The sequence below is a fragment of the Hirsutella rhossiliensis genome (genome assembly GCF_020360975.1).
Source record: "Hirsutella rhossiliensis strain HR02 chromosome Unknown scaffold00002, whole genome shotgun sequence".
Taxonomy (NCBI): domain Eukaryota; kingdom Fungi; phylum Ascomycota; class Sordariomycetes; order Hypocreales; family Ophiocordycipitaceae; genus Hirsutella; species Hirsutella rhossiliensis.
Genome location: NW_025408668.1, coordinates 7695641 through 7718538, shown reverse-complemented (window position 1 = coordinate 7718538; position 22898 = coordinate 7695641). Strand labels below are relative to the sequence as shown.

The 22898-nt window shown below is 58.0% G+C and overlaps 7 protein-coding genes across 7 annotated transcripts; 4 read left to right on the top strand and 3 right to left on the bottom strand.

Moving 5' to 3' along the window:
• Positions 1–686: 686 nt before the first annotated feature.
• On the top strand, positions 687–4024 carry HRG_02620 (uncharacterized protein; the record flags this gene model as incomplete). The annotated part of the gene is made up of 4 exons (XM_044861091.1): positions 687–1778; positions 1835–1941; positions 2041–3566; positions 3660–4024. 4 exons carry the CDS (start codon positions 687–689, stop codon positions 4022–4024), a joined length of 3090 nt encoding a protein of 1029 aa, XP_044724724.1.
• A 1226-nt stretch (positions 4025–5250) lies between these two features.
• Positions 5251–5529, top strand: HRG_02619 (uncharacterized protein; the record flags this gene model as incomplete). Its single annotated transcript, XM_044861090.1, has 1 exon — positions 5251–5529. One exon carries the CDS (start codon positions 5251–5253, stop codon positions 5527–5529), a length of 279 nt encoding a protein of 92 aa, XP_044724723.1.
• A 296-nt stretch (positions 5530–5825) lies between these two features.
• On the bottom strand, positions 5826–7733 carry HRG_02618 (uncharacterized protein; the record flags this gene model as incomplete). Its single annotated transcript, XM_044861089.1, has 2 exons — positions 5826–7404; positions 7462–7733. The coding sequence occupies 2 exons, from the start codon at positions 7731–7733 to the stop codon at positions 5826–5828; spliced, it is 1851 nt and encodes a 616-aa protein (XP_044724722.1).
• Positions 7734–9682: 1949 nt separating this feature from the next.
• On the bottom strand, positions 9683–13302 carry HRG_02617 (SNF2 family helicase; the record flags this gene model as incomplete). Its single annotated transcript, XM_044861088.1, has 4 exons — positions 9683–9870; positions 10007–10350; positions 10411–10502; positions 10561–13302. 4 exons carry the CDS (start codon positions 13300–13302, stop codon positions 9683–9685), a joined length of 3366 nt encoding a protein of 1121 aa, XP_044724721.1.
• A 2097-nt stretch (positions 13303–15399) lies between these two features.
• HRG_02616 (HECT-like ubiquitin-conjugating enzyme (E2)-binding domain-containing protein) lies at positions 15400–16961 on the bottom strand (the record flags this gene model as incomplete). Its single annotated transcript, XM_044861087.1, has 2 exons — positions 15400–15990; positions 16356–16961. The coding sequence occupies 2 exons, from the start codon at positions 16959–16961 to the stop codon at positions 15400–15402; spliced, it is 1197 nt and encodes a 398-aa protein (XP_044724720.1).
• A 369-nt stretch (positions 16962–17330) lies between these two features.
• On the top strand, positions 17331–18667 carry HRG_02615 (uncharacterized protein; the record flags this gene model as incomplete). Its single annotated transcript, XM_044861086.1, has 3 exons — positions 17331–17823; positions 17875–18507; positions 18561–18667. 3 exons carry the CDS (start codon positions 17331–17333, stop codon positions 18665–18667), a joined length of 1233 nt encoding a protein of 410 aa, XP_044724719.1.
• A 513-nt stretch (positions 18668–19180) lies between these two features.
• Positions 19181–21784, top strand: HRG_02614 (rad17 cell cycle checkpoint protein; the record flags this gene model as incomplete). Its single annotated transcript, XM_044861085.1, has 1 exon — positions 19181–21784. One exon carries the CDS (start codon positions 19181–19183, stop codon positions 21782–21784), a length of 2604 nt encoding a protein of 867 aa, XP_044724718.1.
• Between the last annotated feature and the right edge of the window lie 1114 nt (positions 21785–22898).

Here is a 22898-nt window from a genome sequence, read left to right as displayed (position 1 = left end):
CGTCGACGGAAAACACACGCTGCCCCTTTCGCCCTGCTTCTGCTGTGCGGATACTCCGTACATACTGCTCGAATCCTTATGAGACATACTCCCCCTGCCCTGTTGCCAAGCCTACCTGGGCCAAGCCGGGCCTGAAATCCAAACCCTCTTGCCACGAAACGTCATCGCGTCTCCACCGCGAGTCGGCCATTCGTACCGGCTACCGCCTGTTCCTGGCGCTTTTCAACGGTACGGAGCCCTGTGCGCGCTCCTCTCTCAGGTACCGTTGGCTCGTTGTACATGCCTTGCCCGTCCAGGCCCTCGAAGGCGTCGCTGCGCCTGGCTGAGCTGCTTCTCTCCCATCAGGGCCCAGCATTTCTCCCTGCACTCCCTCCCCCCCAAATCCTCTAGGTACTCGACCTCCAGGTACCTGCTCTACTACAGACGGCCGTGGTGTGAGCCTGACGCGCGCGCTCTCACTCGATCCAACAAGCAGCACTCGCCCCGACTCGCCTCTCCTGTCGAACCACCCACGCCCCCGCCCCTTTTTCTCGCCGCCACCTTTCGACTCTGATTGATTACTTCCGCAACTCGATCCTCCTCTACTGCTGATTCTTGCTTGCTCTTCTTCGCTGCATGTCAGACTGGCTCGTGGACGGATGGTCATCTTGCCCAGTATGACCTCGAGTAAGTCCTTTCGAGCCACCATGCTCCCTTCATCCTTTTCTCTTTCTGCCCTGCGATCAAACTCCGACTCGGAAAAGCGCTCGCGCAAGTCGTCTATCCGCGACCGAGGAAACCTCGAGCCCACCCGCTCGCAGCGCCATCGCCAACACGACGAACCCGTCATCCTCCACTCCAAGGAGGCTCTTCAAGGAGAGCCAGTGCCTCCTCCCAACCGCCTGCGCAGCAAGTCGAGGACTTGGAGCGCCCGCGTCTCCTCCTTTCTTCCTCCGCTCATATCCTCGACCGCAGATTCGCCCCCTCAGCCCGTCCGCCGAAAAACCGCCGCCGAGCCCACCGAGCCCCGTCCGCCTCTCCCCCCGCCTCCGCCTCCCTATGCCTCTCAGGACTCACCAGCCTCGCCTTCTGGCCCGCCCACCAATGACGCCGCCAGGGCCGAGAGCCTCGAGTCGCCTTCGTCGCCCTCTTCATACTCGCCAACTGATCTGAGCATTCGACAGAGCTCGGCCGCGGCCGCATCCATGCCGCACCTGGACACGGCCAGCATCACTCTCGTATCCAGCCCCGAGGCCACCCCGACTGCTCCCTCGTCCACTTCGTCGCCCGAGTCTCGGCCCGCCGCCCTAGCCCGACTGGAATCCGCAGCCCAGACGGGGGCACGCGGAAGCCATGTTGCCGAGGGCAGCGCGGATTCTCAGAAGCAATCGAAACTGCAAAAGGCGGTCCGCCAGTCCCGGCGTCGAAGCAAGTCCCTGCACCAAATGCCTCTCATCTCGGAACCGCGCCCCGCCCCTGGAGATGACTCGACGTTTCCTCCGGAGCTCAGGGGCAGACGGAGCTTTTCCGCTCAAGCCCCGTCCATCGTCGCGGGTGACACACCGGGTCTGCGGCTCACCCCGCCGCCGCCATCTGCCAACCTTCGACCACGATCTTCAAAGGGCAGCAGCCAGAGCCCCTCGAGGGGAAGATTCCGCAGGAGCTGGTTCCCCGGTGGACTGAGGTCTCGCTCCAGCTCCGTGGATCCTTCCAAGAAGAGCAAATCGTACGCCTGGATCATGTCTGACGACAAAACACAAGTCGAGTACAACACATCGTTGCTCAAGAACGGTGAAAAGGTAACTCAAGGACAAGCCGAGCCTACCCACAGCCTCTGCTGACGTCCTGCTTGCAGGTTCCCGAACTTTGGAACGAAAGCGGCGTCGTTCATGTCTACCTGTACCCAAGAGGAAGCGGATGTGGACCCTCGTTCAAGGTGCCCGAGTTCACAGTGAGCTCTTCGTACGTCTTTTTCGAACTGATTCAATCCGAATTCGACGAGTCCAATTTTGAGCCGGGTTTCGATCGAGGTTCCGCCAGGAGTTCGGGGGGAAACGACAGCCTCAACCTGAATGATGCCACCCGAATGGCCTCGCCACCCGTCTCCCCGACGCTCCCCGAGTCCCCGGGCTGCATGCGATTGTACCTCCCCGCCGCGCTTCCCACGGGAAGCGGACACCTCACTGCTCCGGGCGAAGGATCGCACGCGGAGCTAGACCGCTTAATTGCCATCAGGAACCTGTTCGCCTTTCTCACCGGCCAACCCCTTGTGGGCACAAAGTCCAAACCCACCACGTTTCATGCTTTCCTCGAGATTGCAGAGCTTTTGCAAGAATTCGGCTTCTCGGGCGCTAGCGAGGAAACGTTTGGCGAAGCCGTCGACCTCAGCTTCGGTTTCTACTCGGATCAACTTGGTCTCGCCGACTGTCGCCACAGCCGAGAAAAGACTTTGGAGGCTCTGGTTCTGGGCGAGCGCATGCGCAGCCTGGACCTCTACAACGAGGCGTTTGCCCACGCTGCGGGAAAGTACTCGGCCATCAAGGACCTGCGGCTGCCGCTGTTCGAGCAGATCTCGCCGCACACCCGCGAGCGACTGGAGCGGGCGCATTTCGATCTCGTGAACCGCCAACACAACGTCAACGAGCATCTGGAACAGTTCGAGTTCCCGTCTCTATTTGCCGGCATCGCCAATTCTTCGGCGTTTCCCGAGCTGCGGCAAGTCCGGTTCAAGGTCTGGAGGAACTCGTTTCACAGAATGCGGCAATTCACCCTGAACTACTATAAGCACACGTTCGGTAGCTGGCCGCCCAAGGCCAGCAGCAAGAAGAACCCATTCGCAGAGAGCGGCCTGAACAGGCTAGTCCTCAAGGCCTTGTATTCCGACATGTGCGCCTTGTACGATATGCTCGTGGACCGGAAGAACCTGACTTCGAGAGTCATTGACGAGGTGCCCGCCATCTCGGACGCCGCCGACAAGATGGCAACGTCGGCCCTGCGAAATATTCTGTCCGAGTTTGACCGCTCCAAGCCTCCCGTGCTGCCCCCCATCCCATTTGACCTCCCACAGCTGCCGTCCATGACGGCGATCCACGAGACCTTCAACAGCCTCTCTGCCAAGGTCCAGAACAGGTTCGAGAAGAAGATCAAGGAGCACGAGCTGCTTCTGATCCTCAACAAGGCCTACAACTACGATTCCAATAGTTCCAAGCTGCCATTCCTCCAGCATTTCAAGGACTTTGAGATGCGGGAGTCCAAGGGAAAGATGTGCCAGGACTTGGTGGATCAACGAATCGGCTACTGGATCTTCCTCTCCGTGGTCTTGCAGTCGTTGCCGATGCTGGTGGTGGACGCACCGGGGTTGCAATACAGCGACGGGGTCGAGTACTTTCTATGTCAGCCGCCCATGGGCAACCCGCCGTGGGTCGAGGACAAGAAGGTGCGCAAGATGTGGTACGAAGTCACGGGCGGTGGCGGCCGCCTCGTCGAGCTCTCCGCCGATGCCGTCATGTTCAGCGTCGAGGCTACCTACCATCGAAGTCATTGCTGGCTGGCGGCGCAAAAGTGGGAGGGCATCGAAGACGCAGACGGTCCGCCGCCCGAAGAAGCCGTTATGTCGCCTCTCGACCCGCCACGTCCCGTGTTTCCCGGCGAACGCGACTGGGTACCGCTGCCGTCCCCAGTGTCCGCCTCGGGCACGCCGTCACCACCGCCCGGGGCGCCTCAAGCGGCATTGCGGCCGCGGAATCTCTCGCCGGGCTTGAATCGCTCCAGTCAGGCCTGGCGTTCCAGTATTGCCATCGGCTTGGAGCCGGTGCCCATGGAGCCCCCCAACGTGTTTGGAAGCCACAACCGGAGCAGCTCGCTGGGCCCGCGACCTGCGAGCAGCCACAGGGGCTTCAGGAGCGCCTCTTCGGGAAACTTTGGTGGGGTTGCAGGGAGCACGACTTCTCTGGCTGAGCCAATGATCACGGGCGCCACGTTTGACGACATCCTCGGCGCCACGCCGAAGAAGGCCAGCACAAAGAAGAAGTCGAGGTTTTTCTAACCGAGGTCATGGTCGGATACGGCGTTTGCGGCCGGCAAGGTGAGTGATGGGTGAAGAAACGAGTGATATTTTGTGCCGGCGCCTAGGGGAGTCATGTCCCCCCTCGTCGGGCCGTGGGGGATTTGCTACTTGATTTTGCCCAAAACGGCTTGCATTCTGTCGAGGAGTTTTGCGTACTACGGTTTTGGATATGATTTGGGATGAGGACAACGACGCTTGTGCTGCTTGGATTGCCGCAAAGGCAGTTTTCTTGTTACACGAAGGGCGAAGCACGATATAGAGCAGTGTGCATCGCATTATTAGATAATACATGCGAGGCTTGCCTCCCATTCACACTGCGGGTGGTTCCTTTGGACTCGAACACGGCCTGCTGCATAGGAATCGTGTCTCTGGTCGGAGGCGCACGCCCGCCACCGTGTTCTTGAGTCTGCTGAAGTGTGCTTGCAGCTCTCAGAGATCAAGCCGATCTGAAGCGCCAGAAGCCGCGCGAATCTTGCTCACAGGACGGTTCCACCGGGCTGGTCTTGTTCACGACAAGCAACGCGCAGGATCCCGTTTGCAGGAGCCGCGCCGGGTGCGCGTGCCATTCACAGCACACGTGCTGCCGGCCCGTCGTCGTCCTCGCTCGCCGCACACAAGGCGACACTGGCCAGTCCGGCTCTCGATCAGGGGTGCAAGACGTCCCAGGAGGCGGGTGGGGAGAAAAGGTGGGCTTATCGCGGCTGGGGCGCGGCGCGAGGAGAAGGATCGGCCGTCGTTTGCCGCCGCTTCTTGTCCGACGCTGTTCGGTGAACACGCGCGCGCGGGAACACGAGCGGCTCTGCGCGCTGTTGCTGTTCCGCTTCGGCGCTGTGAAGGGGGGTTGGGCGGTGTTTTGTGAAGGCGGCGAGCGTCGGGGCGGACCTGGCGGGCTGGTTGTTCTGTGCTCCCTTTTTGATTCTTGCACTGCTCGCCTGCCTGGCCATATAGGTCGGAACCACGTCGTTTTTCTCGCGCCGTCTCCCTCTTTCTCACCCCTGCCACCTCGACAGCTGCCCGAGCCTCGCCATCCCACCGCGACGCCCCAAGCATCCCATCGCCAGAGCACACCTCCTCCGCGATCCCATCCCGCCTCGTCGAGCGCGGGACAAGAAAGCTAAGCCACCAACCAAACCGAACAACCCAAAAAAATCTAACAAAAAAGCCCCCCCCCGGGACAGGAAGAGCAAACCCCGTCAAAGGACACCATGTGCAAGCTCCTGGTGCTGGAAAAGGCGTGCAGCAGCCAAGAGTGCGGCAACAGCTACCGCGACAGCAGGATCGACCTGTGCCAGGAGGCCTTGGACCTCGTGGGCATGCCCGACCTGTGCGACCCGCCGCAGGACGACGCGCTGGCCCACCGGCTGCGCATGGGGGGCCACGAGGTCGTCGAGCTGAGGGACGAGAGCGTGCCTCTACACTGCAACCGTTGCCTCGTCATGAGCGGGCTGAGAAAGTCGCGCGTGCCTGCGTGTGGCTCTCGTTAGGAAACTGGAGAATCACGGCGAAAGTGCGAGTTTTGACGACATGTGTAGAGTGGCGGATATCAGTCGGTCTTTTGAGCTGTTCAATAATAAATCATTGCGAGTGCCCTTCTCAGCCAACGTCAGCCAACGCCGAGAGTCCGGTGAACAAGTCCCTGTATCTGCTTTTACCCTCTTTGTTCTTTTTGTACCTCGTGAATGTCGTGTTTCACCCGGTTTTCGATTCCCCCCTCTCGCTGCCTCCGGTCCCCCAATATCCGCCCGCGGCCTTCGTATACGTCAATGCCATCAACAACGCTTCAGTCGAGACTGACCCTCGTCCAGCGCCCCCGCTTGGTGTGCCACCACCGCTCCCTATTCCTCCTGTCCCCCGCCGCGCCGCCTCTCCAGTTCCAGCTCCCGTCGCAGCCGTCTCGCGCCCCGGCGGCGCCCTCCCCGTCCTCGGCAAGCACGTCCGCCATGTCGACCAGGCCGCCCTTGTCGTCTGCGGACCCGGCGTCGGGCACGAGGCAGTAGTCGATGTTGCTGCCCACGGTGCCCACGTATCCGCCCATGCCGAACGCCTCCACCACCCGCCCGTCCTCGTCCTCCACCTGGACCCGGAACCGATGGGCGTCCCGGGCATTCTCGATGCGGGACTGCGCGGCGAGGCGGGCCATGAGCAGGTTGGTGCAGGTGGGCGGCGCCGTGGACGTCATGGTCGGGAGCGAGCTCGCCGTCGGAGACTTGGCCAGGAAGTGCCGGGTTGGCGAAGTGGGCGCGCTGTCGGGCGAGGCCCGAGACATGGCGAGGCCGCGGAAACGGTCGTTGGGCAAGTCGGCCCTCTCGACCGGTCGGCACAACGCCTGGAACACGCCTGACGGGTCGTTGGGCGCCCGCAGCGTCCTCAGGGCCGGGAACCCGCCCGCCTCGATGCTCCTCGCCAGGATGCGATCCGCAGCGTTGGCACCGTCCGCCGGACTCGTAATGGCCCAGTGCAGCTTGGTGACGCTTGCCGAGGCGAGGTAGGGCATCATACACAGGACAAACGAGTCCGTCTCGGGCATCAGCGGCGCAAAGGACTGCACAAGGGAAAAGGTGACGAGAGAGGCCAGGTGGGCGAGGATCCGAGCCACGGTCGGCAGCGAGGTGAGCGGCGTGTGGCGGAGGTGGAGCTTCCGGAGGGACGTGCTGTTGGGCCGGGTGGCAAAGGACGAGAGGCCGTTTGAGCTGATGCCGGGGAGGTTGGTGAGAGACAGGGTCCTGAGCCGCGGAAGGGAAAGAAGGGTGACGTCGTTGAAGACATTGGCGGGAAGGCCGGACAGGTGTAGATGTTGCAGAGCGGGCAGGGCAGCGAGCGTCGTCGTGAGCAAGTTGTCGGGCGTCAACATCGCTCCGGGCACGCAGTGAATCGCCAGGCTGCACAGCCTCGTCCAGTTCCTGTGTTGCTCGACAAACGGAACATCTTGGTCCTGCCGTCGACGGGCGGGCGTCATGTCCTCGCCATGGGCCTCGCCCTTGCAAGTTTGCTGAGCCGGCTCGCGCGACGACTCAATGAGCCACTGCATATCCCTCAGGTTGCTTCGAGTCGCCAGGGCATGCAGCAGCCCCTTGAGCGGGCCGTCGTAGCTCAAGACGGGGCCCAAGAGCCGCTCGAGGTTTGGACAGGCCATGACGAGCGCCGCCACCGACTCCTCGTACTTGTCCATCGACGGCGCCGCCTTGGAGCCCGACGCGCCAACAAAGACGTCTGGCTGCGGCACCTTGAGCGACCGGACTAGGCTTGCCAGATCCGGGCTGGCTCGCAGGGTACGGCGCAGCAGCTCCATTCTGTGAGTCGTCTTGGGCCTCTTTTTGCGGGCTGCCGAGTCTGGTCCGTCCAGGCGAACATCCTCATAGCTGTCCATCTGGTTAGCCACAGATATCCCCTTAAAAAGCACCGCTCAGATGACCTACAGGGAACGGCGCGCAGCTCGTGAGAGGTTGGACGAGCAAAGAGACAGGCTGCAGAGGTCGCGCATCCAGCACGTTGCGCAGCTGTCGCTCCGCCCGCCCAGATGCAGCCCCTTGAGCATCTCGAGGATGACCTCGAGGACTTCGCCGGGCAGCGACGCAAGTATGGCGTCCGGCTTGGCCCTGCTCGTCATTCCCTTGGTCGGTGCGCCTGGCGCAGGCTGCCGGTAGCCCGCCATCAAACCCGACGACTGGGGCCCTTTGTAGTTGGCCATTGCCCCGCGCGGAGAGTTGGTCGCTGCCAAACTCAGGTTCTCATGGGACCGACTGGTCGAGCATGAGCGGCCTGAAGCTCGCGATAGTTTCTTTGGTCGCTTCAGTGGCATGGGCATGGGCATGGAATCTGCGGACTTGTGGCGGTCCAAGGATGGAGGCTGCAGACCCGAATAGGCGGAATACATTGGCGCCAGTTTGCCGGCCGTCGAGGGACGCGGAGCTGTCGATGGTCTCATGCTGGGGTGGAAAGTCGCACTGTGATGCTCGGGGATCATGTAGAGTCTTTCTGGCAGGACGCCTAGGGGCGCGACATGCATGGGCCGCATCGTCATGGTTGGGCTCATTTCGAATAGACTGCCTGCCGAGCTTGGTCTTAACGGGCTCTCATCTCGTGCCACGGCCGGGTTTTTGCGCCTCAGTTTCCGGGGTCCTTGTCGTCTGCCAAAAGGAAGAAAGCGACAGTCAGTCACGAGAGAACAGAGGCGGTTCCACGGCGACTGTATGGACGATTCTCGGGGAGGAGGATGGGAGGCCATGGAAGACTGAGATGTAATATCGTCGGCACGCCCCTGCCCAGATCCGCACACAGGTCACTCGGCCTGGCGTCAGGCATGGAGGCAGTGACGTGTGAAGCAAGGCTCTGCGCCCCCTCGGGGAGCTCGACGAATGCGGATGACAATGGTCTGCGCTGGGCATGCCGGACCAAGCGCGAGGCTCGAGGCTCGGGGTGGTGGGAATTAATCAAAGCAACCAACATGGGGAAGTGCACAGTCAGTGCATAAAGAAAGGACTGCCTTGAAGGGGGGGAGTGGTTCGCCAGCCGAGACATGGGGCACTGGCCTCGTCAACGGCTGACTGGCGTCCTCAACCCCGGCATACTGCTGGGTTTACCGAGGGTCAAGGAGATTTGGCCGTGCTTGTACGTACAACACTGCGAAGCGGGAGTCTGTCGCCGAGACTGTTGGTGCCGGCGAAGAGGCGGTTCGACCGACCATGCTCACGGGTAGTGGCTTGGCATCGGCCATGGTGACGGCCCAGACATGCCGTCGAAAGTCGCTGGCCGTTGACGTCGGCGCACCCCGCCCGCCAGGGGCAGCGTATGCGTCGGCGTCGTGGAGGAATAGACTCTTGTCCATGTCTCATCAGCCCCCGGCCGCGTGGCGTGCGTTCAAGGGAGGAGGGCGTCGGCAGCTGGAATGGCTTTCCGCCTAGCTGATGCGCCGCATGCGAGAAATGAATGTCAGCTGTTGGTCCTTGGTCGTCGAGCTTGCCCCTGCTAGAATCCAGATGGACAGAGGGCGTTGGATGGAGGCTGTCTTCGTACGCTGTGCTATACGACAATGACGATATAAAGGGAGGCGGGCAAAATGCCAGTCGGCTCGCAAAGACGCAAGGACATCGATGATTTGGGAGAACCGACTTACTTTGTAGAGAGACTCTGCCTTGTATCGTGCTCCCTCACCCTCACCATCCTCCAATCGATGCCTACTTGGTCTCGCATCTCTCTCACCCTCACTCCCACCCAGTCCTTGTGACCCGCATTGGTAAATTGACAAGACGACTGGTAAAGCGTCCCCTTCAAAGGCACAGCCAGCACTACCCGCGCGGCCAAGGCTGTACTGAGGCTGAAGCGCGCGACGGCGACGCGCGCGGCAGTGCTGACGCTGTGCAACGCTACCTATCTGCCATCTTTCTGTAGCATCCAAGGAAACACGACACTTTTCCCCTGACGGCAGGCTGGCAGGCTAGGCGCTGGCTCGGACTAAATGCAACCGATCAGCAAGACTAGAAACGCAGCCAGGGTTGTCCCGTGCTTACCATTACGAACAACGAAGATCGACTCAACTTATTGGACACCATCACCCTAATGGATGCGCCAAGTCTGTCAATGAAGCCACCTCGGACTCGATCCTTGCACGTTACAGTGGTTACCAACCGCCCACCACCCTCAGGTGCCTTTCCTGCCATGTCCAGCGTCATCCGGGGTAATACGCTCACTCTTCATCAGAGTCAGCCATAAACCGAACTCGTCGTGCTGGCCGTGCGACAACGTCTCGCATCCCCGGCGAATCTCCGGGAGACTCGAGCTGCGCTTCGCTTCCAGGGCCACTGTCATGCGGCCTTTTCGCACCGGCGCTGGTCATTGAGCGAGCAGACGGCGACCCTGTCCCCCCACACTGACTTTTCTGTGCACGCCCGCCTCCGGGAACGAGACCGTCGTCAGGGAGTAGAGGCTTCCCGAGGCCTCGCCCGAACAATGCCTGAGGTGTACAAAGTTGGGCCATTTCAGAGAACCCGTCCCCGTCCATGTCCGGAAGCTCCACCACCCTTGCATTCTTGATCCAATTATAGATCGGTCGTATATCCAAGATAGACTTGACTTGCCGATGCTCCGCTTGACTCATGTGCTTCTTGCGTTCAAGGATGACTTCGTCGATGCTATTCCTCAAAACGAGCGTCTCAACCGAGACTGGCCTCTGTTGGCTGATGCGCCGGACCCGTCCGATTGCCTGCGCTTCCACTTGCGGGTTTAGGACTGGGTTGATGAAGTAGATCCGCGAAGCCTCGCGCATGTCAAGGCCAAAGGCTGCCTGGGATAAATCCATGAGAAGGACCCTAAGAGCGGAATTAGTTAGAGGAGTGGACTTTTGAGAAATCACAGCCCGGGGGACTTGCCTGAATGCGGGATTGCTATGAAAGGTATCGACATAGCGTCCTCTCCGCTCACTTGTCAATCCCTTGGCATAAATCAGATGCTGGATTTGAAACTATCGAGTGTGAGCTGATCCCAGGCATGGTCCAAGTCTCGAACTAAGGGGCACATACCACGTCAAGCATGCTGGCAAGGTACCAAGCAACGTTTTCGTTTTCGTAGAAGACAATCATCTTCTCATGCTCCTGGTGGTGAGCGATTGAATCAATCAGATATGACAACTTTGCCGAGACCGTGGATGTGATTTTGGCCAGCTGCAGCGGCGCTGGCAGGTCGTCTGGCCGAACCGTCTCCTTCGCTTTTGCAGCACCAACGCCATGGGAGCGAGCTTTTCGAGGGCTGTCGCTGCCAAGTTTGGTGTTCCCGGCCAGTGTCTCGGGCCTCTTGCCCTTGCCATCAGAAGTTTCGAGCGGTCCCTGGGCCGCCAAGATTCTGTCCTTTTCCTGCCTGCCCTCCAGTATCAAGCGGCCGTTGAGAAGTGAGTTGAGCTGCTCCGGCGACCCGGCTGCGTCGCGGAGGAGTTTCTGCAGGGACAACAACATACTGGGTGATGTGCAAACAGTATCGCCGGCCTTCCCATCAAGTGACCAGGACTGCCCTGCGTGTCCCGGGAATTCCTCGACGCAGACGGGAACTTCGTGGAATTGGTTGCTGAGGCCCCTGAGCTTGTTTTGGATGGCCAGGCGGCCGAAATCGATTGCCTCACGGAGCAATGACTCATCTTCCGTGCTAATCGGCACCTTTTTCTCTCGCAAGAAGTCTTCGGCCGTCTCGACTGCCTTGGCAATTTCCCCTGAGGAGAAGAACGAGCCTCCAAAGAAGCTAGTTTGCTTCAGGTTGTGCACGATCTGCAGCAAGCTCTTCCTCTGGCGCACGTGGAAAAAGTAATCGACGTCCGTTCTCTGCGATTGCACAGAGTTGAAGATGATCATCATCGCAAAGATGTTTAGCGACAGCCTGTCCTGGTAAGAGCCATCGAGCAAAATGATCTTTTCGTTGACGGGTGGCAGAAGGTCTCCGACCTCTGCAAGCCGATGGCGAATGATGAGGGAACTCAGGGTCGACTCCAAGCTGTCCCACCGCCCATAGCTTCGTGGGTTGTGCTTGGGGAGCAGCAAGTATGTATTCCAGTCTGCCCTGGCATCCTCGGCATCTGTAGGAGCGTTCGCCCATGGACGCGCCTTGAGGTAGAGTGAGGCTATCGAGCCCAGGCGCTGCAGATCTTTCTTTTCCATTTCAGTGGGCGAGTGGTCTCTCTCCTGCCCATCCTGTGGTTCGAGCGGTCCACCGTCGGCGCCATCGTGCTCTTCGCCCGAAGTGCGGGTGTCGTCCACCCCAAACAGCCCGTGAGAGGGCGTACCAGTGACAATCCAGCGGGAGGAAAAGTTCATGGCGTCCAAGCCGATCAAGAGGTTGCTCCGATGACCGATCCTGGAATTGCCAAGTTTGTGCCCCTCGTCCACGATGCAGCGTTTGAAGTGCACACAGGCTAAGGAAGACTGGCGAAAGCCTCCGCGCTCCTTGGCAATCCTCTCGAATCGCGACTGGGAAAACAGCATCATGTCGTACTCGAGCAAGTCTTCGACTTCAGGCAGCGTATCATCCCTGGTTAGGACGACGACCCTAAGTCCCATGGTGTGCTTGTCTATTTCCTGCAGCCACTGGGCTACCAAGTTGTTTGGAACGATGACGACGCTTGCTGGGCTGAGGTAGATGGTAGTCGGCTGCCAGTGGTTAGGGTCCCAACGACGCCCTCCCCGTCGTAACTGGACTGCCGGACGTTGATAGTAGGCGGGATTGCGCCTGATGACCTCGGCACATTGGGTGAATTCGTAGCCAAACTGGGCTTTCCCGTAGCCGAGATGAGGCCTCCATGGAATCGCGTGTCGGCTGACGCACGAAGCAGCCATGTCGGCTAGCGATGCGATCTTTGCGCGTACTGGCAGCTTCCCGCCCGAGTAAAGCTCGGGGGGCTTGGTGGGAAAATCTCTGGTGGCCAAGATGAGGACAAGACAGATGATAGTCTTACCCGACCCCATTTCCTCGGCCAAGATGCCACCGGAGATGCCATCGTAGAATCGAGGTTCCGCAAGGACCGTGCCCGACATGGGGTCGAGATACCACGGCGAGCCGGCTTGACTTTCTGCCGTGACGAGTCGAGGATCAAGCACCTTGCCAGGGTTGGACTCCCTTTGCAGCATCAGCGCCGTCGACCGCCTTTGATAGGGGTGCAACTGTGTTTTCAGACCTGAAACGACGCTGTTCAGTACATCGTACATGGAACTCTGAAGGTAGTATTCGTTCACCAGGTTCGGGTCAGGGCTTGGCGATGGTATCCGGTTGAACACTTGCAGGAGAGAATCGTCTTGGCTGTCATCGTGCTGGGTGAAACCTAGGAGAGAGGAAAGGCCGGTAGGAGAAGAAGGAGCATCTCCTTGCCACGCGACCTTGGAGTAGTCGAGGGCTCGAAGAAGCTGCTTCCTCGATCGGATCAGACTTGGATGTGACCGGTCGACCACGTCCCGGTAGGCGTCGTCTGGAAGCAGGTATACGCGGACGGTGGCCTCTCTGACATGCCGAGAGCTTACCCGCAGCTCAAGATCGATCCAGCGTGCTCTGAAAAGAGGCAGGAGGGCTCGTAGACTCTCCGTCTTGAAGAGACATTCCTGCACATGGCGCGGGAGGTGTCGACTGTTGGATTCAGCTTCAATGCGGGCCTCGAGCGGCGAGACTTGGCAGAAGCGGTTCCATGATTGAAGATATGGCGCTGACCAGAGCTCTTCTACTAGCCCGGCTTCGTCCTGAGAGATGCTGAGGCTTCCAGCAGGGACGAAGCGGTCTCTAGAGAGATGCATCATGAGGTGGTGAAGAAGGCGGGTAGCGCACCGTGCCGGCCGTCCTCAGATGCTGGAGATGACTGTGCAGCCACTGTTGCACCCGAGGTTGTAGAAGCCTACAGTGGGGTTGTAGCGCTCTCTAGCGGGGCTCCCTCTAGACCTTAGCTTATGTGCCACCGTATCCCTCGGCTGCTGCACACAGTGGGGTGCAGATGTGGAATTGGCTAGCGGTTATGGTTATTTTCACTGGCAGCTATCTGTCGGCATTCCCCTTCTTCTCTTGCTCACCAGGCCGGCCCCCCCCCCCTCCCCTCCCTTACTATCAGTCTCTGTAGTCGGCTGCCACTCTCTGCTTGACCCGTCACCGATGAAAATTGCCCTCGAGTGGTTAACCGGTTATCTTGCGTCGAGGATCTCAATGGTTTCATTTTCCAGCACGGTGGCTCAAGTCTTTTCACTGTCTGCATACATGTCCGACTGTATTTGTGAATCGTTTCTCGATGAGTCTCATTCATATCTGATATCTGACAGAAAGGCAACGAGCACAGTCATTCGGAAGCAACCGAAGCAGGCCTGCAATGAGACACGGAAAGAGACCCGTCAAAGAGCCCGCAAGACAGGGAGAAACCCTACTTGCAGCCTAGGTGCTCGACTGCTAGTCTGATTGTATGTCAGCTGGATTAAATGCTGGGTTGACTAATCGTCTTGCTGCTCGTTTGACGGTTCAACAAACTGCTCGACCGACTGCATACTCGTTGAACCACCATCAACAGTTAAACTACTATCAACCGCTTGCCTCTGCCGACCTTATACGTAATCGCGATCTTGGCACCTCAATGACATTTAAACGAAGAGACGTATCTCACGTTCTTGGTCAAATAGAGAGCTGCTTTGGGCCGAATACTCCTCGTTTACCTGCCTGGCCTCGGTTCGTAGCCAAACAGCTCCCTGGGCGCCCAGGTAGAGAAAGTCGAGCTAACCGGATGGAAGTTATTCACTCACCAAGTTGAGGCCTCAGGCCATACATAGAGCACAGGTTCAACACGTTGTGTGATTCACCGCACCAGCTGGAACATATAACCGCAGCTGCCACCGACCTCTCCCCCTTCCCCCTCTTTCCCCCTCGTTTCCACCTTCATTCACTTCAGAACAGAATCACATCTGGTGAAAACACCGAGAACTACTTCGTTATGCCATTGGCAGAGCCCTCGTTCCATTTCTTTATATCGTATCCTCTCCCAGCGGCTCGACCGCGTGCTGAGATCTCCAATGGCTAGTGTCAGCGCGCGCATACCTACATGCTTAATGTTGCGAACGAAGGCGGTTTCACCCAGCTTTCTCAAGCCTGAACGAATAATATCTTGAAGAGAAAATGAACACGCCAGACTTGGCCCATTGTTCGGAGCTATGATACTCCAGTAAAATGCTACAACCCTTCATCAAACAGTTTTGGCAAACAGTTTGGGACGACCAAAGAGTCAAGAGGCTCAACTCCAATCATGGGCTATATATGGCCATTCGACATCTTTTGAAGCCCGATGAGGTACGAGGCGGACATGGCCAGCTCAAGTGCCAAACTCAGCAGCCATACCATCGGCACGCTGCTGGAGCTCGTTCTATTTTGGCCTGGTCGGATGGTTTGAGAGATCGGTCAATCCGACCGAAACGTGGTTTTTGGTCAGAGCAGGCGAAGGAGATGAAAGGAAGGGGGTCCATGAGACCGTCGGAAAGAGCAGCAACCTTCATAACACGCACCAGTAACGCAACTGCTTGAGCTTCCACTTTTGCCTGGTCAAGCGGTATTTTCCAGTTCGATAGCTACCTACTTTGTACTCGTGTTGATGTGCTAGGGGCGTCCTCGCTTGCCTGCCCATCAGCCTTCATCGAGAGCAGCAGGACAGCAGATATTGCGACTACTCCCATTCTTGCGCCGTTCCGGTGGTTTTGAGAGTGCTGCTGACAGCCGACGCTGTGGAAGCCCGGCAGACATATACACGCAACAGTATACAGTCTGCCTTGCGCTCCCCAACACGCTTGCCCGCATGCCTGACTCGCCCTCAGATCACGCGCATACGAAGCTCTTCATGCCGTCGAGGCGGGATTTGGTGCATGTAGTCAAATTTCTAAACTCCACCGCTGCAAGAGACCGGCGCTCCAGCCCTTGAGCGACCTTTCGCGCTCTGGTATGAGGATGGTGCTCGACTTCAGTGCTTCTCGGGCTGCTTCGACGACACTCGTTGGGAGGTTGATCTCTTGCACATCCGACGTCACGGAGTCCACCAGTTTGTTGCCCTCGTCTACGCTAATGTCTCGATACAATATCTTCATAGCTGCTGTTTTGCCTTGTAACGCCGAACATGTGTAGACAACGTTGGAGTTCAAGACCCAGAGATGAAGCGCCCGTGCCGGAACGTCAAGTCCATCTGACGCATGCGGTGCAACAACCGACTTGGCATATCCTGAGCGAGAGATGGCCGTAAGCAAAGTCGAGGCTAGGCATTCAGGAGCGCTCGGGTTCCTGCTTGGCGCTATAGTCTTGCAAGAAACCTGCCACTTGAACAGGGTCACGGAGAGCGCAGACTGGCTGTACAGACCAACCTCTGCGCTGCATCCGCGGCAGAGGACGTGCACATATTTCGTCGACAGCTCGTCTTCCATGGCCTGGGCGCTGGTGCTGAATGATGCCCCTGAGGAAGAGGACGAAAACTGAGGCACGTGTAAGCAAGCGAATCGGCAGCTTGATGCATTGGATACACTGCGCCCTCGGGAAAAGAAGAGGGGAATGTGCCTCCTTTAATCTCCCGAATGCCACGACTCTGGATATCTGGATTGAAGAGGAGGTAACCTTTTCAGCCGTACCCAGGGACCCGTCCTCGCTCGCGTGGGGAGGGTCCACCAAGGACAGCTGCCCACAAAGTGGGAACGGTGATGATGCTCGCTTTTGGGGAATTGTATCGGTGACCACGCCATTGATTGGCTCTCAGCGCCGGCCTGGCCACCTTCTCTTTTCCCGATGCTCGATGACGGGGGGAAGCGCTAAATGAAATCGCAGGACACTTGACGAAACTCACCAGCAGATTGTTGCAGTCCGATTCAGAGAGCATGAACAAGGTTATGTCCACGAAGCCGATACCTGGCCGCGCGGTGATGGTACTGTTTGCCCCGTAGCCCCTATTTGCAAGCCCTTCGTCCTCTGGGCTGCTGTGGTCATGCGGTTTATGGCAGTGCCAAAACTCCATCATCTCAGCCCAGTTTTCGCTCGGCAGGTCTTGCCATGCCTTGACCTGGCCCCTCTGCACGAAGCCGCTTCCGCACCCTCTGCAGCTGATGGGGGAACCCGCCTTCAAGTCAACCGAGCTCCACGGAACGGCCTGGCTTTCGGGTGCGGAGCGCAAGGCACCGGCCTCGGCAGTCGACACTGGCAGCCTCCAGCCCAGCTCTGAGCCAGCTGCCTTGGGCACTGCGGGCGCTGCAGACGTCGTGACGGTCGCGGGCAGATCCACGACCTCATAGCAGCCCTGGTGAGAGATGCGGAGACGGCGGCCTTCATCGACAACCTCTGCCGATGTCGTCGCGTCCGAGGGCGAGGGAAGGGCGGCCCCGACAGACACCTGTCGTATGTTTGGCAAAAGCTCCGCATATATCGAGATACCCGTGGCGGACTTTGGCGCCGCCATGGCCTCTGCCCTGGCGATACGAGTGCGAGAGGCAGAGTGGAAGGATTGGTTGGGGATGAATGAATGCGTCGCGGAATCACCTGTCCACCGTACTGTAATTTACCCACCTACCTAGTCAAGGCCTGTACTTTTCCTCTCCTCCCTTCCAGGTTCTCAGGCACGGCCCCACCTCTGACGAGATGCTTTGTACCCATATACTTTGTACCTCTTCACCACTCCGTCCTCTTCTCCACCCGCTTTCCCAACGCGTGGGGACCTCATTCCATCCGTGAATAGTGTCCGATTGCACTCCCGAGAGCGAAAGAACAAAGAACAAAAGGGACAAGAAAGTGGCGGAATCTTGGCAAGAGGACAAAACTCAGGGGGAAAATGGCAGGAATCCTGTCCTACGTCCCCGTCGCGGGCAGACTCGTGGGATCATCTCAGCCAAGACTCGGATTCGTCAACATCCCTCCAGCCCAGGTTCACCAGATAGAGACCAATCCGGACCGGCGGGCTCGATGCCTCAAGCACCTACTCAAGGCAAACCACGTCAACTACTCCATCGTGTATAACAATCTCCTCTCCGTCAACCACAGCCCACACCTCCTCAGCACCGCCTACCTCCTCGGCGCCAGCGAAGCCCAGCTTCACGCCCTCTATGAAGACGGCATCAAGGGCCTGGAACCATGGAAGCCGTCTCCAGCTGAGATTGTAGACCTGGACTGGGTCGACTTTCTTGGAGACAAGTGGTACCAGAGGGCCTATGTCGACTTCTTCGAAGACAAGCTTGCAATGACGTTTGCCTACGACTGGAAGCAAGAGGCGGAGCACTTTCTATTCAGCGGCGAAAAGCCCTTGGTTCACGGGCTGATAGGCGGCCGTATGATACTTGGACACCCTTGAGCTGGCTCAGGAAGCTGACTTGCCTTAGTTGGACACTCGCTCGTTCATCTGGGTTATGCGTACGAAATGGACTGCAAAGAAGTTGGCATGGAAGCCCTCGGCTTGGCCTGTGTTGAGTATGACTTTCTCCACAAGTATTTCGACGACGCCTCTTACACGAAGCCGTGCACGCTTGCCTCGGGCTCACCATTGGATCTGCTCACGAAAATGTCTGAGGACAAGAGGTTCGACGAGCTGCCCAAGAACATCGATGCGGGCCAGCTCGAGGCTCTCTTCGAAAAGCACGAGGATCTCATAATGGAATACTGGAACGCCTGGGAACTGGATGAGCTGGCGCAACAGTTTCAACAATCTCAGGAAGCAGCCGTCTCGCTGGCGGTCGCCACGGTCGGACCAGACACACAGACGTACGACTTTCTCCTTGCGCATCTGCTGACCGCTAGCCACGCGGCTCGGATACTACTGCCATTCTTCCCTCCCCAACATCACACCACCCTCGTCCGGGAATGGTGGCTCCTTGCCATCATCGTTTTCATCATCAAAGGGCGGCCACGACCAAAGCCGGATAACATTCAAAAAGAACTCGGCGGCAAAGACTGGAAATACGTGGACAACCAAGCTCTCACTTCTCGGTGGTCGACCGACGCTCAATACATCAAAGGTGGGAGAATCCTCTGCTACACTTGGAACAACTGAGAGCTCACAGAGACACAGCGATTCGGGCCATGAGGGAAGCTTCCATGACTTGGGGGGACGCGCAGCAAGAATACATCAGGGCTGCTGTAACATTTGTGGATAACTTTGGGGGGTGGAAATTTTGAAGTTACTGGCTACAACGTGTCGATCCAGATGTTTATTGATGCCGTATATCAAGCACGTGGACTGTCTTGTGTCAGTTGGCGTGATGGGAGGCCTGCGGTGATAGAATCGTCTACCAAAAGTATAAAGGACGAAGTTCTCAAAGGCAATCAAGGAATGAATTCGCCTCCTGTCTATCTCGGGACACATCTGTGACCTAATGGCGTACTTTGAGCCGCGTATCTGGGATATAATAGCGAAGACGCTTGCTATACAGTACGGCGAACTACGCCGGGGAGGAGATACAGTGCCAATGTGGTCATACTGACCTGTAGGCGCACAGTACCTAGTGGTGGGTCCGGTAAGCCACAACAAGCAGTCGACTACCTCGATCCCCCATCATTCACTAATGCCCGCTTGTCCGGGGAGTACCGGGCTTGCCATCCTACCGTTTCGCTCGATCCGGCACGAAACCCCGATAAAGCCAGGGTATTTCCGCATGGAAGCCCAACAACACAAATGCTCCAGTCGCGGTAATGGCACCGCCAGCGAAGCGCCGCAGGCGGAACCCCGTTGATGACGACGACGACGACGATGACGACGAACAGCCTCGAACCAATACCTTGGCCAACTACCTCGTCACATCCCCGACCTCGACTGCCAGTAGCCGAATCCAAACAGCGTCGCCCAGTCCTGTCAAGAAGGGCGTCGGCTCCGGCGAGCCTTCTGCCATCACGACCCCGAAGAAGGCCCGCAGAGCACCGCTGCAAAAGAATGGCGCAAGTATCAGTCCTAAGAAACTCCGGGCCAGTGGCAAAGCCGAAGATAGGGGAAAGACGGCAGACTTGAAGACCTTGTTCTCGAATCAGGCTCAGCGGGCGACAAGGACGGGCTTTGGAATCGACAAGAGGAACGCTCCAATCGAAGACATAATCAGTGACCCAATCAGTGACCCCATTTCCGAGGAGGACGAGATATCCGAGCTCAAGACTAGCTCCTCCAGCCTAGTCGGCCAGCACGTCAAGAAGCGCTTGAGAAAGGGGGCCGAAGTGGCCTCTGCTGAAGCACCCAACGCGAGCCAAAGGTTTCTCAGGCCGCCAAAAGCTCCTGGCTTAGTGGTGAATGACGACGACCTGCGACCGTGGTCTGAGCGGTTTGGTCCTCGGAACCTCGACGAGCTCGCAGTACATAAGAAGAAGGTCGCGGACGTCCGGAGATGGCTGGAAGATGTTATCGCAGGCCAGATGCGACAGCGAATCCTCATCCTGAAGGGTGCCGCGGGCTCTGGCAAAACCACGACGGTACGACTGCTTGCCCAGGACATGGGTTGTGAGCTCCTGGAGTGGAAGAACCCCGCGGGATCGTCAGCGCTTGGCTTTGTGTCAACCTCGGCCCAGTTTGACGAGTTTCTGGGGCGAGGGGGCAAGTTTGGGACCCTGGATTTGGAAGATCCATCAACCCCCTCAGCCCCCAGCAGCTTCAATGGGGCTGCTCAGGACCAGACCAAGAGGATGATACTCGTTGAGGAATTTCCAAACACCTTTTCGCGATCTTCCTCGGCCTTGGCTTCCTTTCGAAAATCCATTCTTCAGTATCTCGCAGCGCACACTCCATCTCGGCCATCGTTCGGCCGGAACACACAGAGAGAACCTACCAACCCCATTGTTCTGGTCATCTCGGAAACTTTGTTGACTACGACATCGGCATCGGCGGACAGCCTGACTGCTCATCGACTGCTCGGGCCTGAGATCCTCCGGCATCCCGGCGTGACCGTCATTGAGTTCAACCCTGTTGCCCCCTCGATTCTGACCAAGGCTCTGGAGCTCATTGTTCAGAAAGAGGCTCGCAAGTCTGGTCGCCGGAGGACGCCAGGGCCACTGGTACTGAAGCGGCTCGGCGAAATTGGAGACATTCGCAATGCCCTGTCGTCCCTCGAGTTTCTTTGCCTCAAGGGAGACCAAGAGGTGGACTGGGGCGCCAAGGTGACATTTACGAAGCAGAAGCGGGGCGTACGAGACGCAATCGGCCTGACGGAGGGCGAAGCGGAGAGCCTCGAGTCCGTATCTCAGCGCGAGGCTAGCCTCGGAATCTTTCACGCGGTTGGCAAAGTGGTGTACAACAAGCGAGACGAGGCGCCTCCTCTGGGCGACACGGTTGAGAACTTGCCGGCGTACTTGGCGCAGTACGCGCGGCCCAAGAGGTCTCAGGTCGCTGTCGACTCCCTCATTGACGAGATGGGAACCGATACGCATACTTTCATCTCGGCTCTGCACGAAAACTACATCTTGTCCTGCGAGAGCACGGGACCGATGGACCTGTCGACGTCCATGGACTACATCAACAAATGCGTCGAGTACCTCTCTCTCGGCGACCTGCTCTCCCCGTCTCGAGATGTCTTCTTTGGCGGAAGTCGTGCGGGCTTTTCCGGGCGAGACTCTGGTAGCCACCACCTCCGGCAGGACGAGATGACGTTCCAGGTCGCCGTGAGGGGAATGCTTTTCTCGCTACCGCACCCCGTCAAGCGGAAAACGAAGTCGGCGTCCAAGGGCAGCGATGCGTTCAAGATGTTCTACCCGACGGGCTTGAAGCTGTGGAGGGAGAAGGAGGAACTCGAGGGCCTCGTCGAGCTGTGGTCGTCCAAGCTGCTCAAGGGAGAGAAGGCGCTGCCGACCCAGGACCTGACGGACGGCGCAAACGCCTTTCGGAAGTCGCGGAAATCATCGTCCGGGGCTTCCTCGTGGATGCAGCGGCAACAGCAGGGCAAGGCCAGCGAACCCAAGGAGGACGCGCAGGACACACCGCCGCCGCTGCTGTCGCTCGGCAGCGCCGCCCGGCGCGAGATGCTCCTCGACCGCCTTCCCTACATGGCGCATGTAGCTCGCGCCCGCAAGACGGGCGGTATCCGCCTGCGCGACCTCGAGAAGGTCGTTTCCTTCCACGGTGTCGCCACCCCCACGGATGAGGGATCAGACGCCGATGCCGACGACGACGCGGCCGCTCCGTCGGGCGAGGCCTGGGCGACGGACCGGCCATCGGAGGAGGCAACGCCGCGCAAGAAGAGCGCCGGCATCAAGGCTGGCGCCGTGTCGGGCTTGCTGGCGCAAACGTTGGTATTGAGCGATGATGACATCGAAGACTAGGCGGGGCGACTTCATTTGCTCCTTTTATTCTGTCCTGGGTCTTTTTGGCTGCTGTGTAACGATGACCACGTTGGCCTTAGAGGGGAAACTACCGTATTAAGGGGAGTATTGCTATTCGGCTAAGTAGAAATCTCTATTCGGCTAAGTGGCCCTTGCGGCCCCCACTAAGATTTTCCGCGCCTACGCGGCCACACGCTATTTGCCTGCAGGCGTATAGCAGCGAGGAAACATTCGTAGAGATTAATTTTTCCCCCTCTCAACGCCTCGTGCCTTTATCAACGCCTCGTGCCTCTATCGATTATGGATATCCTATTCCTTCTTAACCCGCCGCCCGACGAGCCTGCCGACGAGCCTGCCGACGAGCCTACCGACGAGCTAGCCGGCGAGCTTGATAAATTTAATAAACCTAACGAGCGTTAAATCCCTCCCTTACCGCCCTCGCTAGCCTTTAACTTATTCGATGAGCTCTACGCCTTCCTCTAAGCCTTCTATCGCGAGAACGGCGCCGCCCTCGTTAAGCGTAGGGGCTAGGGTAAGCGCGAGGTTAACGGGGTAACTTAATTTATAGGCTATATATTGATCTATAATCGTAGGCGTAAGCGGGCCTCTAAGAGCGTCGGTCTTCGTAAGGCTTCGACCTAGAAAATAGACTATACCTTTAAAATTATAGCGTTAGCGAAAGAAAGCTCTAACTAGAAGTAGACTTTCCGCGTTAACGGTCGTTATAACTACGGGCAGTTAATTAACCTATCGGTATATAGCATCTATCGCTAGCGGACCTTATTATAGTAAGAGCTCGAGCGAAGCCTTTCTAAGTATCGTGCCCTCCTAGCCCGTAAGATAACCTTAATTATTAAGGATATAACTAATAAAGAGACCTTCTTTTAATAACGGGATATTTATAACGATCGTTAGAAGATTCGTACTATAGCCCTTAGCGGTAAGACTACTACGTAGACCTTTATTAACTACCTCTAGCGCGGCGGCCTTAAGTATATAGTTAAATTTAGCGATAACGATAAGTAAAAGGTTAAGGCCCTCTTCTAGACCTACCCTTAGTATAAGTAGATATAGAAGCGGTTTCCGGAAGTCTTAGGACTTAATAATATATATA